The 21,052-nt window shown below is 39.0% G+C and overlaps 1 protein-coding gene across 1 annotated transcript; it reads left to right on the forward strand.

The window, feature by feature from the left end:
* The first annotated feature begins 6,986 nt into the window (after window positions 1–6,986).
* Window positions 6,987–20,758, forward strand: LOC109867725 (B-cell receptor-associated protein 29). The gene is made up of 8 exons (XM_020456992.2): window positions 6,987–7,054; window positions 7,845–7,953; window positions 9,464–9,564; window positions 10,283–10,430; window positions 10,789–10,924; window positions 11,261–11,357; window positions 19,179–19,279; window positions 20,100–20,758. Exons 2-8 carry the CDS (start codon window positions 7,862–7,864, stop codon window positions 20,136–20,138), a joined length of 714 nt encoding a protein of 237 aa, XP_020312581.1. The 5' UTR covers window positions 6,987–7,054; window positions 7,845–7,861; the 3' UTR covers window positions 20,139–20,758.
* The last annotated feature ends 294 nt before the right edge of the window (window positions 20,759–21,052 follow it).

The raw sequence follows: 21,052 nt of genomic DNA on the forward strand, positions 1-21,052 counted from the left end.
AACAAGTTAACCAGCATGGCTACCATAGCATTCTGCAGCGATACGCCATCCCATCTGGTTTGCGCTATCATTTGTTTTTCAACAGGACAATAACCCAACACACCTCCAGGCTGTGTAAGGGCTATTTTGGAAAGCTGTCATCAAGGTAAATGGTGACTACTTTGAACAATCTCAAATATTAAATATATTTAGATTTGTTTAACACTTTTTTGGTTACTTTTATTTTTGGTTACTACATGATTCTATATGTGTTATTTCATAGTTGTGATGTCTTCACTATTATTCTACAATGTAGAAAATAGTAAAAAACCCTTGAACGAGTAGCTGTGTCCAAACTTTTGACTGGTACTGTATATATTTGCAGCTGTGTGTGTGTGTCAAACTGATTGTTTTATCAGTGAGTGACAGTGTCTGCTGTGTGAGAGGATCAGTGTCCTTCAGCCTCTCTTAGGTCTGACTGGTGTCTGATTACATACAGACACACACCGTCTCTCACACATACTGCCCACTCCCCTCTGAACGAATGGAGGGACAGGGAGTTGCTGCCTGGAACAGAAGAGACAGACTGTCAACATACGTGGAGAGGTGGAGAAAGAGAGAGAGAGAGAGAGAGAGAGAGAGAGAGAGAGAGAGAGAGAGAGAGAGAGAGGGATAGAGAGAGAGAGAGGTGGAGAGGTAGAGAGAGAGAGAGAGAGAGGTAGAGAGAGAGAGAGAGAGAGAGAGAGAGAGAGAGAGAGAGAGGGAGAGGTGGAGAGGTAGAGAGAGAGAGAGAGAGAGAGAGAGAGAGAGAGAGAGGGAGAGGTGGAGAGGTAGAGAGAGAGAGAGAGAGAGAGAGGTGGAGAGGTAGAGAGAGAGGGAGAGGTAGAGAGAGAGACAGAGAGAGAGAGAGAGAGGTAGAGAGAGAGAGGTAGAGAGAGAGAGAGAGAGAGAGAGAGAGAGAGAGAGAGAAGCTGCAGCAGCCATGTTGAATTCCCTTCATGCCTCTCTCTGTCCCCTTCCTCTCCTGGTACACTTTAGCCAATACATGCCCACTCATTTTCCCTCTGGGGTATCTGAATTCTCAGAGCACAGAGCTGGAATGATCAGAGTAAACAACACATTACAGTCAATTGATATTACTTTCAAGAATGGACCAGACATTAAACACCTTAGCCTACCAGAAGACCGCCTGACCATCTGGTGATTGTAAAAACACTTTACGATCTGTCTGTGGTGAGGAAGGGAATACAAACACATCAAAGCACATTCAACTTGTTTTTATAGCAAAAAAAAGCAATCTCAGAGCACAGCTGAAATGGGTATTCACTCAGCCTTTCAGCTCTCTAAATAGGTGCAGTGTAACCTTTTATTGAAAGAGCCTAAATGAATGCAGGTGACAGAGAGAGACATGGACAGAGACAGAGACAGAGACAGAGACAGAGACAGAGACAGAGAGCATAAAAAACTATACATACCTCGGCCTAAACATCAGTGCCACAGGTAACTTCCACAAAGCTGTGAACGAACTGAGAGACAAGGCAAGAAGGGCCTTCTATGCCATCAAAAGGAACATAACATTTAACATACCAATTAGGATCTGGCTAAAAATACTTGAATCAGTTATAGAACCCTTTGCCCTTTATGGATGTGAGGTCTGGGGTCCACTCACCAAACAAGAATTCACAAATAGGAAAAACACCACATTGAGACTGCATGCAGAATTCTGCAAAAATATTGTCTGTGTACAACGTAAAACACCAAATAATGCATGCAGAGCAGAATTAGGCCGATACCCGCTAATTATCAAAATCCAGATAAGAGGCCTTTAATTCTACAACCACCAAAAAAGGAAGCGACCCAAACCAATGTGATACTTCCCTGTGTATTACATCCATTCAGTAATTCCTATAAACTGTCTTAAATTGCAGTAGTTTATGTCTTAGGTTGTAGGAGCAGGTAGGAACATTTTCACAATGGTTCTCCTCAATTTCTTCCTTTACATTCGTTTCCCATTTTTTCCTTACAGGTCCTGAACCAGCAGCTAGAGTTTCAATCAACCCTTGATATAAGTTGGTAAAAAACTGATTTGGCGTACAGTAGACAGCTTCTTTCAGTATTTTATTTCTATGCTAGATGCCTTTAGTTCATCCAGATTCTGTTAAAGAGATCGAATAAGATGTCTGAGCTGTAACAATTTAAAGAAATCTGATAATTCAACTCTTTCTTGTATTGAATGACAGTAGAGAGCCACATGCTCAACAGGACTTAAAGGTGCTGTCATTTACCTCTGAAGGTAAGGTGGGGGGGAAAGAGGAGTATTTCAACTATTGGTGGCAAATTTCCATTTCTCTTGAGAATAAGGATTAGGATGGAGAACTTTCGATTCATTATCCAGTCTAAAGTTAGACTATAGCATCCTCTTCTGGACAATTTACAAAATGTCTTTGCAACATGTTGTCCCCAGTGTATATAGTATAGACAGTGTATATAGTATAGACAGTGTATATAGTATAGACAGTGTATATAGTATAGACAGTGTATATAGTATAGACAGTGTATATAGTATAGTATACACTAGTATAGACAGTGTATATAGTATAGACAGTGTATATAGTATAGACATAGGCCTAATGCATAATGTCATGTATACAGTACATTCAGAATGCATTTTTCCACATTTTTCCACAGTTGTGATATAGCCTGAATTTTAAATGGATGAAATTTAGATTTTGTGTTACCGATCTACACACAATAACCCATAATGTCAACAGGGAATTGTGTTTTTAGAAATATTTAATTAAAAATGAAAGTCAATAAGTATTCAATCCCTTTGTTATAGCAAGCCTAAGTAAGTTCAGGATTAAAAATGTGCTTATCAAGTCACTATAAGTTGAATGGACTCAATAGTGTTTAACATGCTTTTTGAATGAGTCCCTCGTCTCTGTACCCTACTCATACAATTATCTGTAAGGTCCCTCAGTCGAGCAGTGAATCTCAAGCACAGATTCAACCACAAAGACAAGGGAGGTTTTCCAATGACTCGCAAAGAAGGGCACTTATTGGTAGAATGGTAAAAAAAAGCATGATGAAGTTATTCATTTGACTTTGGATGGTGTATCAATACACCCAGTCAATACAAAGATACAGGTGTCCTTCCTAACTCAGTTGCCGGAGAGGAAGGAAACCGCTCAGGGATTTCACCATGAGGACAATGGTGACTTTAAAATAGTTACAGAGTTTGATGGCTGAGTTTGATGGCTCAGAACACTGAGGATGGATCAACAACATTGTATTTACTCCACAATACCAACATAAATGACAGAGTGAACATAAGGAAGCCTGTACAGAATAAAAATATTCCAGAACATTTATCCTGTTTGCAATAAGGCACTAAAGTAATACTGCATAAACTGTGGAAAACAAAATGTGATGTTTGAGGCAAATCCAAGTCTTAATATTTTCAAGCATTGTGGTGGCTGCATTATGTTATGGGTATGCTTGTCATCGACAAGGACTAGAGAGTTGTTTTAGGATAAAAATAAACAGAATAGAGCACAGACAAAAGCACAGGCAAAATCCTAGAGGAAAACTTGGTTCAGTCTGATATTCAACAGACATTGGGAGACAAATTCACCTTTCAGCTGGACAATAACCTAAAAGGCCAAATATACACTGGAATTGTTTACCAAGGCGACATTCAATGTTCCTGAGAGTTGTAGTTACAGTTTTGACTTAAAGACTTGAAAATGGCAGTCTAGCAATGATCAACAACCAACATGACAGAGCTGTAAACATGTTTAAAGAATAATTGGCAATTATTTTACAAAGCTTTTTGTGATGTGCAAAGCTCTTAGAGAGTATTAAAGTCTCACATTGGCAATCTAACACTTTTTGACTCAGAGGGTTGAATACTAATCTAATCAAGATATATTAATGTTTTATTTTCCATTCATAATTTTTTTTTACATTTTTCTTCCACTTTGACATTACAGAGTATTTTGTGTGGATCGTTGACAAAAAAAAGCAATTAAATTAATTTTAATCCCACTTTGTAACACAACAAAATGTGAAAAGAATCAAGGAGTGTGAATACTTTCTGAAGGCCCCGTACAATTATCATGAACAAATTTATACGGAAAGTAGAAAAAGCAATACATTAAAGTAGTTCTACATACTCAAAATACGTTAATTGACCCAATAATTGGTGATCCCCAAAGATAGTTGAGATTAGAGGTCGACCGATTATGATCTTTCAACACCGATACCGATTTATTGGAGGACCAAAAAAAGCAGATACTGATTAATCGGACAATTTTTATATACATATATTTGTAATAATGACAATTACAACAATACTGAATGAACACTTATTTTAACTTAATATAATACATCAGTAAAATCAATTTAGTCCCAAATTAACAATGAAACATGTTCAATTTGGTTTAAATAATGCAAAAACAAAGTGTTGGTGAAGAAAGTAAAAGAGCAATATGTGCCATGTAAAAAAGCTAACGTTTCAGTTCCTTGCTCAGAACATGTGAACATATGAAGCTGGTGGTTTCTTTTAACATGAGTCTTAAATATTCCCAGGTAAAAAGTTTTAGTTTGTAACTATTATAGGACTATTTCTCTCTATACCATTTGTATTTCCTATACCTTTGACTATTGGATGTTCTAATAGGCACTTTAGTATTGCCAGCCTAATCTCGGGAGTTGATAGGCTTGAAGTCATAAACAACGCAATGCTTGAAGCACAGCGAAGAGCTGTTGGCAAATGCAGTAAAGTGCTGTTTGAATAAATGCTTACGAGCCTGCTGCTGCCTACCACCGCTCAGTCAGACTGCTCTATCAAATCATAGACTTAATTATAATATAACAACACACAGAAATACGAGCCTTAGGTCATTAATATGGCCCAATCCGGAAACTATCATTTCGAAAACAAGTTGTTTATTCTTTCAGTGAAATACGAAACCGTTCCATATTTCATCTAACGGGTGGCATCCCTAAGTTTACATATTGCAGTTACATTGCACAACCTTCAATGTTATGCCATAATTATGTACAATTCTGGTAAATGAATTACAGTCTTGTTAGGAAGAAATGGTCTTCACACTGTTCGCAACGAGCCAGGCGGCCCAAACTGCTGCATATACCCTGACTCTGCTTGCACAGAACGCAACAGAAGTCCCTAGTTAAAAGAAATTCATGTTAGCAGGCAATATGAACTAAATATGCAGGTTTAAAAATGTATACTTGTGTATTGATTTTAAGAAAGGCATTGATGTTTATGGTTCGGTACACATTGGTGCAACGACAGTGCTTTTTTCATGATTGCGCTTGTTAAATCACCTGTTTGGCGAAGTAGGCTGTGATTCAATGATAAATTAACAGTCACTGCATTGATTATATGCAACGCAGGACAAGCTAGATGAACTAGTAATATCATCAACTATGTGTAGTTAACTAGTGATTATGTTAAGATTGATTGTTTTTTATAAGATCAGATTCACTCATGCTGCCAAACATACCCTTGTAAAACTGACCATCCTACCAATCTTCGACTTTGGCGATGTCATTTACAAAATAGCCTCCAATACCCTACTCAACAAATTGGATGCAGTCTATCACAGTGCAATCCGTTTTATCACCAAAGCCCCATATACTACCCACCATTGCGACCTGTACGCTCTCGTTGGCTGGCCCTCGCTTCATACTCGTCGCCAAACCCACTGGCTCCATGTCATCTACAAGACCCTGCTAGGTAAAGTCCCCCCTTATCTCAGCTCGCTGGTCACCATAGCATCTCCCACCTGTAGCACACGCTCCAGCAGGTATATCTCTCTAGTCACCCCCAAAACCAATTCTTTCTTTGGCCGCCTCTCCTTCCAGTTCTCTGCTGCCAATGACTGGAACGAACTACAAAAATCTCTGAAACTGGAAACACTTATCTCCCTCACTAGCTTTAAGCACCAACTGTCAGAGCAGCTCACAGATTACTGCACCTGTACATAGCCCACCTATAATTTAGCCCAAACAACTACCTCTTTCCCAACTGTATTTAATTTTAATTTATTTATTTATTTTGCTCCTTTGCACCCCATTATTTTTTATTTCTACTTTGCACATTCTTCCATTGCAAAACTACCATTCCAGTATTTTACTTGCTATATTGTATTTACTTTGCCATCATGGCCTTTTTTGCCTTTACCTCCCTTCTCACCTCATTTGCTCACATTGTATATAGACTTGTTTATACTGCATTATTGACTGTATGTTTGTTTTTACTCCATGTGTAACTCTGTGTCGTTTTATCTGTCGAACTGCTTTGCTTTATCTTGGCCAGGTCGCAATTGTAAATGAGAACTTGTTCTCAACTTGCCTACCTGGTTAAATAAAGGTAAAATAAATAAAAATAAGATCAGATTAATGCTAGCTAGCACCTTACCTTGGCTCCTTGCTGCACTCGCATAAAAGGTAGTCAGGCTGCCACGCAGTCTGCAATGTAATCGGCTATGATCGGTGTCCAAAAATGCAGATTACCGATTGTTATGAAAACTAATTCATCGGCCATTCCGATTAATCGGTCGACCTCTATTTGAGATGTATCGCAGTGTTTAGGTTGAGCCAAGACATCAGCAGCTTTATTTGCAGTGAAATGGTTAATATCTCTATACGAGATCTAAGAGCCTAGATCCTAGAGCCTAGATCCTAGAGCCTAGATCCTAGAGCCTAGATCCTAGAGCCTAGATCCTAGAGCCTAGATCCCAAGTCCACAGTCTAAATGGCACTGCCTTAATACTATGATATACATATGAAACACATTCAAGTTGAACCTTATTTATTAGTTATCTTCAATACAATGACAGCGGTTTACTTTCAGCTTAGAATACCGCATGGTCATGGCTTTATTTATGGGCATAGGGGTCTTGTTCAAGTTGTTCTCAGGTGACGTCAGGGCTTAAGAGGCCGGGCATGAACAGCTGTTGTGCAGGGCGGGTGGGTGGGTGGGTTCAGAGGAGGGGCTGGGGTTATGTTCCGTCCTGGTCTAGTTATATTCTACCATATTTGTCGGGTAAGATTCAAACTCTATTTCTGCTTGTTTGGGTGTGTCGACGTGGTTCCCATGTACAGTATAGAAAGCAAGATAACGTTGATTTGACCTAATGATCTTTAGGTGGTCAACTGTGGCGAAGTTCGAAAATAACTTGAGATATAAATAGCGTTTGGCTGCACTGTATTTGTAAAGGCATGTTAACAGTGTGCCACTCATGCTGTAGAGCAGTAGGAATAGTTATAGACTATTTCTGGTGTCTCTATTGTCTTACCAACACCAATGTTTCGGTATACATTGTAATGATATGTCCACAGTGCCCACACTGTTACGTAGCTAAATAACCAGTAGTTTCTCTACTGGTCAGATTAGGGAAATTTACTCAGTTGATTAGATGTTTAAAGGAACTCGTAAAGGTTTGCATTGTTTGCATTTGGTTCAAATCCCATTCATATTTCAACATGGACTCAGTGATGGGAAATAGGAAAGTCAAAAAAGTCAACACTAAACAAAAACAAAAGTAAACTATATTAAGGTAACAGGTGTATAAGCATATGTTATCCCCCTGTAATAACTTGTAATCATCACGTCACTGTTACCTAGTACAGATAACAAGTGAATAGTCAGTGTATTGTTGGTCTATCGTCCCTCGCAGTCTTTTTCTGTCAGAACCATATGACACAAACACAGATTCAGGAGACTTGTGATGTTTTGTACATAAGAACCCCAAAAAATCTAGCTCAGTTTTGCCTGCTGTATATTGAATTGTGCATTTGATGTATGTATTTACAGCGTTGTTGTTTATCCACAGTGGACTCCCAGCATAAGATGACTCTCCAGTGGACTGTGGTGGCTATCTTCCTTTATGTGGAGATAGCTGTCATTCTGATCCTTTGTCTGCCTTTTATATCTGCCAAGAGGTACTGTGGGGAATCATATCCTAGCATTTAACCAGGTTGAAGCGTCAAGCCTGTTCTTGTGACATTTGGCCAAAACTGTAACATTTACAGTCCAATCCCAAATTATTGGTACCTTTGATGTTTTTTAGCAATATACAGTGGGGCAAAAAGTATTTAGTCAGCCACCAATTGTGCAAGTTCTCCCACTTAAAAAGATGAGAGAGGCCTGTAATTTTCATCATAGGTACACTTCAACTTTGACAGACAAAATGAGAAAAAAAATCCAGAATATCACATTGTAGGATTTTTAATGAATTTATTTGCAAATTATGGTGGAAAACAAGCATACTTCCAAAGTTGTGGCAAAATGAGGACAACAAAGTCAAGGTATTGGAGTGGCCATCACAAAGCCCTGACCTCAATCCTATAGAACACTTGTGGGCAGAACTGAAAAAGTGTGTGCGAGCAAGGAGGTCTACAAACCTGACTCAGTTACACCAGCTCTGTCAGGAGGAATGGGCCAAAATTCACCCAACTTATTGTGGGAAGCTTGTGGAAGGTTACCTGAAACGTTTGACCCAAGTTAAACAATTTAAAGGCAATGCTACCAAATACTAATTGAGTGTATGTAAACTTCTGACCCACAGGGAATGTGATGAAAGAAATAAAAGCTGAAGTAAATCATTCTCTCTACTATTATTCTGACATTTCACATTTTTAAAATAAAGTGGTGATCCTAACTGACCTAAAACAGCAAATCTTTACTAGGATTAAATGTCAGGAATTGTGAAAAACTGAGTTTTAGCTAAGGTGTATGTAAACTTCTGACTTCAACTGTATACACAATTCAAATACTGAGCTATAATGTAGCATACCAATTGGGTAATTATATTATTTTATACTAATAGAATTGATCAGAGAAATACATTTTCTTAAACAAGGCACCATTTTTCGTCTTAAAGAGTTAAGAGGTCAAAATTATTGATACCCCTAAACATTCTTACAAACAAAGTAGTCAAATGTTGAGTATTTGTTAAAGTTCAGTATTCGTATTTGTTAAAGTTCAGTATTAGTATTTGGTCCCATATTCCTAGCATGCAATGACTACATCAAGCTTGTGACTCTACAAACTTGTTGGATGCATTTTGCAGTTTGTTTTGTGTTGTGTTTCAGATTATTTTGTGCCCAATAGAAATGAATGGCAAATAATGTATTGTGTCATTTTTTGCAGTCACTTTTATTGTGAATAGAATATGTTTCTAAACACTTCTATATGAATGTGGATGCTACCATGACTATGGAATATCGGGAATCGGGAATATTGATGAGTGAGAAAAGTTACAGAGTATCAAAGATCATCCCCCAAGACATGCTAACCTCTCACCAGGTTAGCATTTCTTGGGGGTAGGATCTTTGACCCTCTGGAACTTATTTACACAGACATATACAAAGAACTAAGTAACTTTGGTACAATCCCTTGTCTATAACCACTCATTCTCTAAGTTTCTAACTCTTACTTTCTCATTTGCAGATGGCGATCACTGTTCAACCTGAGTATATGGAACTGGTTCGCTCCGTATTGGAACAGGGGATTCTTTACCATGATACTCATCCTCATCATTCTCTTCTGTGGTAAGTCATCATACTTGAAGTATATTGGTTGGGTGTTTGGTATGGCAACACTGAATCTGTTGTAGATAGGTAGTCAGAAAGTTTTCCATAATGGCACTTTTTTATAGGATTGTGGGTTATTATGTTTTTGTCAAATATTACATCTGTTTGGGCTTCATGCAGTCAATTGCAGGCTGGTCCCTGTTACCGCTGGTTTATCAGAGTCAAATTGTTTGTAATTATTTTGCGGCCCCCTGACCATCGGCAGCTGAATCTAGTGATGATCCCTGCTGTAATGTGTTATAGTTAATACACGTCACTGTTACACCTGTTTCCTGTTTCCACCCTAAGATGCTCTGAGAGAGGTGAGGCAGTGCTCCAGAGCAGTGCACCGTGGGAAACGGCAAGCGTATTAACTTCCGCCTGTTGTTACACTAGTAATCAGTCCTCTATGCTCCGTACGGATGCAGGTAGCCTAGTGGTTAGAGCGTTGGACTAGTAAGTTCAAACCCCCAAGCTGTCATGGTACAAATCTGTCATTCTGCCCCTGAACAGGCAGTTAACCCACTGTTCCCAGGCCTACATTGAAAATAAGAATTTGTTCTTAACTGACTTGCCTACTTAAATAAAAAAATAAAAAATACACTGTCCCCATGTGAGAACCCTTTGTATAACCTTTTTTTTTTAAGAGTGTAGCTATAGACACTAATACAACTGTGCCCCGTACCTCCCTCCTAAGATGCTCTGAGAGAGGTGAGGAAGTACTCCAATGCAGAGCCCATGGGAGAAGCCAAGCTGAACCCCAACCTGTTTGACCACCTCCACATGAAGCTGTTCAGAGCCCAGAGGAACCTCTACATCTCTGGCTTCTCCCTCTTCCTCTGGCTGTGAGTCCTACTTTATATTATCACACAGGAAAGTCAGGTTGGTTTATCATAGATGACATGCAACAACTTCCTGGGGTTAGGGTTGAGGTTGAAGCTAGTTAGGGTTGAACTGGGATGTGACCATTAAGTTAGGGTTATGGTCAGGGTTGTAGTCAGGGTTGCAAAAGGTTTTCCAGGTGGAGGATTCCTGAATGTTCTGCTCATTCCTTCCTGATTCCACAAATCTTCCAACCTGGATTTCTGGAAAACTAAGGACTTTTGGGAAAGTTCCCCTGTATGTTTTAACCCTTGTTATGGTTGAGGTTTAGGGTTAGTTCGGGTTAGTGTGTCACTCATTTATCACTTCTTGCCCCTGTAGAGTGATGCGGCGTGTGGTGACTCTGATAAACCACGTGGCCATCGCTACGGTAACAGGGACCAGCCTGCAAACCCAGGCGGAGAGCGCCAATCAGGCAGCCAAGAAGTACCAGGAGGACAACCTACTTCTGAAACAGGTGAACACCAGAGTCAGGAAGAGGGCCTGGAAGGGGCATTATCTGACTGTATATTTACAGTAGAGAGTCGATAGTCATCTCTCGTGGAAGACTTAAAACATATTTACAAAAGTTTAACAGAGTTAAGCTAGCCAAGGAGTTGTGAAGGGTATTTTTGTCAGATGATGTCATTGTTGTGTTTCTTGTTTGTGTGCACTTTATTGCACCATTATGTCACCATGTGATGTACGAAATTGTTTTCCTAACTGACATATAAACCATTCATTCATTCATTCATTCATGAGAACCTTTACCTCACAATAAAATAACTAATATAAGAAAGTGCTGTCTGCTCAGGCTCTGCTGGATGAGGAGAAAAACACAACTGCAGGCAAACGGCTACTGAGGAAGGAGGCAGAGAAGTTGATGGAGGAACTGAAGACTGCAGAGGATGGTGGGTAATCAGGAAGTGAATCAAGAATTAAACTGTTTAATGTTTACTTTGCATTTTGTTTTTAATGAACTGAATTTAAATGGAATTGACCTCCAAACCTGTCTTCAAATCAAATCAAGTTGTATGTGTCACATGCCTCATAAACTAACAGTGAAATGCTTACTTACAGGCAGTGGGGGAAAAAGTACCCGATTGTCATACTTGAGTAAAATACCTTAATAGAAAAGTAAATGTGAAAGTCACCCAGTAAAATAGTACTTGAGTAAAAGTATTTGGTTTTAAATTTACTGAACTATCAAAAGTAAATTGAATTGCTAAAATATACTTAAGCATCCAAAGTCAAAGTAAAATTACAAATCATTTCAAATGACTTATATTAAGCAAACCAGATGGTGCCATTTTCTTGTTTTTATTTATTTCAGAAAGGCAAGGGCACACTCCAACACTCAGACATAATTTACAAAAGAAGCATGTCTGTTTAGTGAGTCCACCAGATCAGAGGCATTAGGGATGACAGGGGTTATTCTCTTGATAAGTGTGTAAATTGGACCCTTTTCCTGTCCTGCTAAGCATTCAAAATGTATGGAGTAAAAAGTACAATATTTCTTTAGGAATGTAGTGAGGTAAAACTAAAAGTTGTCAAAAAAATATAAATAGTCAAGTAAAGTACAGATACCCCCAAAAACGACTTAAGTAGTACTTTAAAGTATTTTTACTGAAGTACTTTACACCACTGCTTACGGGCCAATCCCAACAATGCAGAGAGACGAGGAATAGATAAACAATGACAATAACTTGGCTATATATATATATATATACACAAGGTACCAGTACTGAGTCGATGTGCAGGGGTACGAGGTAATAACTTGGCTATATACACAAGGTACCAGTACTGAGTCGATGTGCAGGGGTACGAGGTAATAACTTGGCTATATACACAAGGTACCAGTACTGAGTCGATGTGCAGGGATACGAGGTAATAACTTGGCTATATACACAAGGTACCAGAACTGAGTCGATGTGCAGGGGTACGAGGTAATAACTTGACTATATACACAAGGTACCAGTACTGAGTCGATGTGCAGGGGTACGAGGTAATAACTTGGCTATATACACAAGGTACCAGTACTGAGTCGATGTGCAGGGGTACGAGGTAATAACTTGGCTATATACACAAGGTACCAGTACTGAGTCGATGTGCAGGGGTACGAGGTAATTGAGGTAGATATGTACATATAGGTAGGGGTCTCGCATAGGGCTGTTGTGATGATTGGATTGCCACCACACTAGTGAACTCGAGTCATGAAGGCTGTTAAATTCCACATGACCATTTAGTCACGATATTTAGGTTTCTCCAAGCTCTGATGCTACTGGTGCTCATTAGTAGCCAACCAAACGTGCTAACTGCCTGGTACTCAGCACTCTATTGTCCCTCTAATCACTCTGACATCAATGTAAATGTTTTCAAAATCTAATCAAACACTTCACGAGAGCCCATGAGCTCACGTTGTGCAACATTTCTATAGGCTTTGCAATTGCGTGAGAAAACAGAGTGATGGCCTCTATTAAAAAGAGGAGGATCCTATCAGCTTTCTACAGGCTAGGTCTACTACATTTATTTCTCAACTTTCCTAATACTCAGCACATGGCTCATCTTTTCAACAGGAGTATAGCCTACCTGGCTTGCATTAAAATGATCCACGGGAAAAGGGTTCTCCATTTGTTATTTAAATCCAGAGATTACATGTATTTTCCCCTGCCTCTGTTTCAAGACAGGTGCATGATATTAGTCCATTCTAAAATAAAAACAAATGTCACACATACTATATTATTTAGTATATGTAAAGACAATATTAAATCAAGAATAGTCTGATAGGTGACAATATTAGCCTATCACTTGTGAATTGTTTATTAGCACTTCACTTCCCAAAGTGTCTGTCTTCCCCTTTAGCCTGTGGAGAGCCATGTGAGTGAGAGGTGCTTCAGAGCACACAGCACTCAGGGAGAAGGGAACAAAGGACATTTTTAATGGTACATTATGGACGCAAAAAGGGGATGACGCCAGGAAATTCGAGGCATTATCAAGTGCTTGTCAAATTGTGAATGAGAGACTGATGAAGTTTGTACAACCTCTGCAAAAAAAAAAACAAAGCAGAGCTCATGCCTTTCAAGTAACTTTTTTCAAATCATCAACAGAGTCGCATTATGCAGCCTTACAATGTATTAAACATCTAAACATATATATCTATATATATAGCCCAGCGTTTATAGAACGACCAACTTTACATTAATAACTCTAAATGAAGCAGGTAGGAGGAGCTGTGTCTTTGTTAACCACTCAACACTGAACAGCCGCATGTGCAACACTCCCTCAAATCATTTGGAGAAAATATCCTTTCTATTCTATTCAGCTTTGTTCAATTGTATTCTTCATACTATAAAATATTATAAAATAATACCACAGAATTCTAACTAAATCTTGTCAGTGTAGCCCACAGCCGTATAGCATGGACAGATCAGGACCTAACATAAGTACAACTCAGAGTAGGCTAGTCTGTTCTTCTAAAACAGACTACCTTATATCCATATCATGTATCTTTAGACCTGTCTAAAAAAATGTATTTATTGTGAAGATGGAGGCTATATCACATGGATTTATTAGACTTTTTTTATATTTATTTATTTATTTTACCTTTATTTAACCAGGTAGGCCAGTTGAGAACACCTTTATTTAACCAGGTAGGCTAGTTGAGAACACCTTTATTTAACCAGGTAGGCTAGTTGAGAACACCTTTATTTAACCAGGTAGGCTAGTTGAGAACACCTTTATTTAACCAGGTAGGCTAGTTGAGAACACCTTTATTTAACCAGGTAGGCTAGTTGAGAACACCTTTATTTAACCAGGTAGGCTAGTTGAGAACACCTTTATTTAACCAGGTAGTCTAGTTGAGAACACCTTTATTTAACCAGGTAGGCTAGTTGATAACACCTTTATTTAACCAGGTAGGCTAGTTGATAACACCTTTATTTAACCAGGTAGGCTAGTTGATAACACCTTTATTTAACCAGGTAGGCCAGTTGAGAACACCTTTATTTAACCAGGTAGGCTAGTTGAGAACACCTTTATTTAACCAGGTAGGCTAGTTGAGAACACCTTTATTTAACCAGGTAGGCTAGTTGAGAACACCTTTATTTAACCAGGTAGGCTAGTTGATAACACCTTTATTTAACCAGGTAGGCTAGTTGAGAACACCTTTATTTAACCAGGTAGGCTAGTTGAGAACACCTTTATTTAACCAGGTAGGCTAGTTGAGAACACCTTTATTTAACCAGGTAGGCTAGTTGAGAACACCTTTATTTAACCAGGTAGGCTAGTTGAGAACACCTTTATTTAACCAGGTAGGCTAGTTGAGAACACCTTTATTTAACCAGGTAGGCTAGTTGAGAACACCTTTATTTAACCAGGTAGGCTAGTTGAGAACACCTTTATTTAACCAGGTAGGCTAGTTGAGAACACCTTTATTTAACCAGGTAGGCTAGTTGAGAACACCTTTATTTAACCAGGTAGGCTAGTTGAGAACACCTTTATTTAACCAGGTAGGCTAGTTGAGAACACCTTTATTTAACCAGGTAGGCTAGTTGAGAACACCTTTATTTAACCAGGTAGGCTAGTTGAGAACACCTTTATTTAACCAGGTAGGCTAGTTGAGAACACCTTTATTTAACCAGGTAGGCAGGTTGAGAACACCTTTATTTAACCAGGTAGGCTAGTTGAGAACACCTTTATTTAACCAGGTAGGCCAGTTGAGAACACCTTTATTTAACCAGGTGGGCTAGTTGAGAACACCTTTATTTAACCAGGTAGGCTAGTTGAGAACACCTTTATTTAACCAGGTAGGCTAGTTGAGAACACCTTTATTTAACCAGGTAGGCTAGTTGAGAACACCTTTATTTAACCAGGTAGGCTAGTTGAGAACACCTTTATTTAACCAGGTAGGCTAGTTGAGAACACCTTTATTTAACCAGGTAGGCAGGTTGAGAACACCTTTATTTAACCAGGTAGGCTAGTTGAGAACACCTTTATTTAACCAGGTAGGCCAGTTGAGAACACCTTTATTTAACCAGGTGGGCTAGTTGAGAACACCTTTATTTAACCAGGTAGGCTAGTTGAGAACACCTTTATTTAACCAGGTAGGCCAGTTGAGAACACCTTTATTTAACCAGGTGGGCTAGTTGAGAACACCTTTATTTAACCAGGTAGGCTAGTTGAGAACACCTTTATTTAACCAGGTAGGCAGGTTGAGAACACCTTTATTTAACCAGGTAGGCTAGTTGAGAACACCTTTATTTAACCAGGTAGGCTAGTTGAGAACACCTTTATTTAACCAGGTAGGCTAGTTGAGATCACCTTTATTTAACCAGGTAGGCTAGTTGAGAACACCTTTATTTAACCAGGTAGGCTAGTTGAGAACACCTTTATTTAACCAGGTAGGCTAGTTGAGAACACCTTTATTTAACCAGGTAGGCTAGTTGAGAACACCTTTATTTAACCAGGTAGGCTAGTTGAGAACACCTTTATTTAACCAGGTAGGCTAGTTGAGAACACCTTTATTTAACCAGGTAGGCTAGTTGAGAACACCTTTATTTAACCAGGTAGGCTAGTTGAGAACACCTTTATTTAACCAGGTAGGCTAGTTGAGAACACCTTTATTTAACCAGGTAGGCTAGTTGAGAACACCTTTATTTAACCAGGTAGGCTAGTTGAGAACACCTTTATTTAACCAGGTAGGCTAGTTGAGAACACCTTTATTTAACCAGGTAGGCTAGTTGAGAACACCTTTATTTAACCAGGTAGGCTAGTTGAGAACACCTTTATTTAACCAGGTAGGCTAGTGCAGAAAACACTTTATTTACCAGGGCAAGTTGAACACCTTTATTTAACCAGGTAGGCTAGTTGAGAACACCTTTATTTAACCAGGTAGGCTAGTTGAGAACACCTTTATTTAAACCAGGTAGGCTAGTTGAGAACACCTTTATTTAACCAGGTAGGCTAGTTGAGAACACCTTTATTTAACCAGGTAGGCTAGTTGAGAACACCTTTATTTAACCAGGTAGGCTAGTTGAGAACACCTTTATTTAACCAGGTAGGCTAGTTGAGAACACCTTTATTTAACCAGGTAGGCTAGTTGAGAACACCTTTATTTAACCAGGTAGGCTAGTGAGAACACCTTTATTTAACCAGTAGGCTAGTTGAGAACACCTTTATTTAACCAGGTAGGCTAGTTGAGAACACCTTTATTTAACCAGGTAGGCTAGTTGAGAACACCTTTATTTAACCAGGTAGGCTAGTTGAGAACACCTTTATTTAACCAGGTAGGCTAGTTGAGAACACCTTTATTTAACCAGGTAGGCTAGTTGAGAACACCTTTATTTAACCAGGTAGGCTAGTTGAGAACACCTTTATTTAACCAGGTAGGCTAGTTGAGAACACCTTTATTTAACCAGGTAGGCTAGTTGAGAACACCTTTATTTAACCAGGTAGGCTAGTTGAGAACACCTTTATTTAACCAGGTAGGCTAGTTGAGAACACCTTTATTTAACCAGGTAGGCTAGTTGAGAACACCTTTATTTAACCAGGTAGGCTAGTTGAGAACACCTTTATTTAACCAGGTAGGCTAGTTGAGAACACCTTTATTTAACCAGGTAGGCTAGTTGAGAACACCTTTATTTAACCAGGTAGGCTAGTTGAGAACACCTTTATTTAACCAGGTAGGCTAGTTGAGAACACCTTTATTTAACCAGGTAGGCTAGTTGAGAACACCTTTATTTAACCAGGTAGGCTAGTTGAGAACACCTTTATTTAACCAGGTAGGCTAGTTGAGAACACCTTTATTTAACCAGGTAGGCTAGTTGAGAACACCTTTATTTAACCAGGTAGGCTAGTTGAGAACACCTTTATTTAACCAGGTAGGCTAGTTGAGAACACCTTTATTTAACCAGGTAGGCTAGTTGAGAACACCTTTATTTAACCAGGTAGGCTAGTTGAGAACACCTTTATTTAACCAGGTAGGCTAGTTGAGAACACCTTTATTTAACCAGGTAGGCTAGTTGAGAACACCTTTATTTAACCAGGTAGGCTAGTTGAGAACACCTTTATTTAACCAGGTAGGCTAGTTGAGAACACCTTTATTTAACCAGGTAGGCTAGTTGAGAACACCTTTATTTAACCAGGTAGGCTAGTTGAGAACACCTTTATTTAACCAGGTAGGCTAGTTGAGAACACCTTTATTTAACCAGGTAGGCTAGTTGAGAACACCTTTATTTAACCAGGTAGGCTAGTTGAGAACACCTTTATTTAACCAGGTAGGCTAGTTGAGAACACCTTTATTAACCAGGTAGGCTAGTTGAGAACACCTTTATTTAACCAGGTAGGCTAGTTGAGAACACCTTTATTTAACCAGGTAGGCCAGTTGAGAACACCTTTATTTAACCAGGTAGGCTAGTTGAGAACACCTTTATTTAACCAGGTAGGCTAGTTGAGAACACCTTTATTTAACCAGGTAGGCTAGTTGAGAACACCTTTATTTAACCAGGTAGGCTAGTTGAGAACACCTTTATTTAACCAGGTAGGCTAGTTGAGAACACCTTTATTTAACCAGGTAGGCTAGTTGAGAACACCTTTATTTAACCAGGTAGGCTAGTTGAGAACACCTTTATTTAACCAGGTAGGCTAGTTGAGAACACCTTTATTTAACCAGGTAGGCTAGTTGAGAACACCTTTATTTAACCAGGTAGGCTAGTTGAGAACACCTTTATTTAACCAGGTAGGCTAGTTGAGAACACCTTTATTTAACCAGGTAGGCTAGTTGAGAACACCTTTATTTAACCAGGTAGGCAAGTTGAGAACAAGTTCTCATTTACAATTGCGACCTGGCCAAGATAATGCAAAGCAGTTCGACAGATACAACGACACAGAGTTACACATGGAGTAAAACAAACATACAGTCAATAATACAGTATAAACAAGTCTATATACAATGTGAGCAAATGAGGTGAGAAGGGAGGTAAAGGCAAAAAAGGCCATGATGGCAAAGTAAATACAATATAGCAAGTAAAACACTGGAATGGTAGTTTTGCAATGGAAGAATGTGCAAAGTAGAAATAAAAATAATGGGGTGCAAAGGAGCAAAAAAGGCCATGATGGCAAAGTAAATACAATATAGCAAGTAAAACACTGGAATGGTAGTTTTGCAATGGAAGAATGTGCAAAGTAGAAATAAAAATAATGGGGTGCAAAGGAGCAAAATAAATAAATATTAAAATTAAATACAGTTGGGAAAGAGGTAGTTGTTTGGGCTAAATTATAGGTGGGCTATGTACAGGTGCAGTAATCTGTGAGCTGCTCTGACAGTTGGTGCTTAAAGCTAGTGAGGGAGATAAGTGTTTCCAGTTTCAGAGATTTTTGTAGTTCGTTCCAGTCATTGGCAGCAGAGAACTGGAAGGAGAGGCGGCCAAAGAAAGAATTGGTTTTGGGGGTGACTAGAGAGATATACCTGCTGGAGCGTGTGCTACAGGTGGGAGATGCTATGGTGATCAGCGAGCTGAGATAAGGGGGGACTTTACCTAGCAGGGTCTTGTAGATGACATGGAGCCAGTGGGTTTGGCGACGAGTATGAAGCGATAGCCCTAGTCTAACACATCAGAATAATAGCTTAACTTCTGCATATGTATGCTGTTGTATCCAGTTCCAAAGACAGTTGTTATGTATAAAAAAAATCTATATGTCAGTATACGTGAGTGAAGTGTGTGTTGTCTGTGCAGCTGTGCGTAAGTCTAATGCTGAGGTGGAGGCCATGAAGAGGCAGGCTAACGGTCTGACAAAGGAGTATGACAGACTCTTGACAAAGCACAACGAACTACAGGTAATACACACACACACACACACACACACACAGTCTTGTGGAACTAACCTTGTGGGGACACACAATTCAGTCCCATTAAAAATCCTAACCCGTACCCTTAACCTAACCCTAACCTTAACTTTAACCCTAACCTAACCTTAACCCCAAAACCTTAACTCTAACCCTAGCTCCTATCCCTAACCTTAACCAAAACCTTAAGCCTAATTCTAACCTTAAACCTAATTCTAGCCTTAAGCCTAATTCTAACCTTAAACCTAATTCTAACCTTAAGCCTAATTCTAACCTTAAACCTAATTCTAACCTTAAACCTAATTCTAACCTTAAGCCTAATTCTAACCTTAAGCCTAATATAACCTTAAACCTAATTCTAACCTTAAATCTAATTCTAACCTTAAACCTAATCCTGACCTTAAACCTAATTCTAACCTTAAACCTAATTCTAACCTTAAGCCGAATTCTAACCTTAAACCTAATTCTAACCTTAAGCCTATTTCTAACCGTAACCCTAAACCTCCTTGTGGGGACCAATAAAATATCCCCAGTTGGTAAAATGTTTGTTCATTTACTATTCTTGTGGGGACTTCTGGTCCACACACACAAAACACACACGCACACGCACACACACACACATGTCAATGCATCATGGTTGGCATATTTGTGATTGGTTTTCAATTCATTTGACCCTAATCTAACCCCAATAAATGAATCGCAAATAACTTTTCACCAACATTGGTAGGACTGATTTCACCACTTGACTGTCTATTTTTATTGATATTTATTCATTTATACTGTATTTTGTTTATGACTATTTGAAACGCAGAATCTTCAGGCTGGAGCTGGAGACAAGAAGGAGCAATAAGGACTAGATCCAAATCGTTGATCCAGATGACTAGTGTCAAAGACAGAAGGTAGCCAGCCACAGCTGTTATGACTTCACATGGAGACCAGCTTTTCAGCTGAGCAGACTCTTCATTCATCTCTGTCTTATGTATACTGTACTGTGCATGGGAAAAGGTACAGTTATTCAATGTATCCACATTGTATTTGTATTGTAACTAAGATAGGGAGCTAAAATTGTGTCATGTTTGAAGAAGGAACCGAGGATTTTTTGCGTCTGTAAACGTATAGTCTTAAATTCCTTCTCTGGAGCTCATGTAATGTCCTTGGTTAATTGCTTTGGCGTTTTACGTCATAGTATATAGTACATTAGTACTTTAAAGTATAATACTTGTGTCATATATACTCAAAGTACATTATGCTAATATGCAGAGCTTTCGGCTTATGAAATGCAAAATCCTGTTTTACATCTGTATCCAGTGGGCAAAATGGGTTGAAATAATGTCACAGTTTACAAGCAGAACTGGTTACGTGGAGGGTATACCCTCAGTTCAACTGTGAATATGTTTTTGCTGAGTACCATGAAGTGGCATGATTCTCTTGTGTTCAATGATTAAAAGACAAACATTTGAACAAATCTGACATTTGAGGCATTATGTACAGTATAAGGAAAGCACAAAATGAAGAGGTAATGTAGGTGAGATGTGGGAAGACAGGGCAGGTAATGTAATAAGACAGGACAGGTATTGTAGGTGAGATGTAGGAAGACAAGACAGGTAATGTAGATGAGATGTGGGAAGACAGGACAGGGAATGTAGATGAGATGTGGGAAGACAGGACAGGTAATGTAGATGAGATGTGGGAAGACAGTACAGGTAATGTAGATGAGATGTGGGAAGACAGGACAGGGAATGTAGATGAGATGTGGGAAGACAG

Source organism: Oncorhynchus kisutch, linkage group LG22 (genome assembly GCF_002021735.2).
Source record: "Oncorhynchus kisutch isolate 150728-3 linkage group LG22, Okis_V2, whole genome shotgun sequence".
NCBI lineage: Eukaryota > Metazoa > Chordata > Actinopteri > Salmoniformes > Salmonidae > Oncorhynchus > Oncorhynchus kisutch.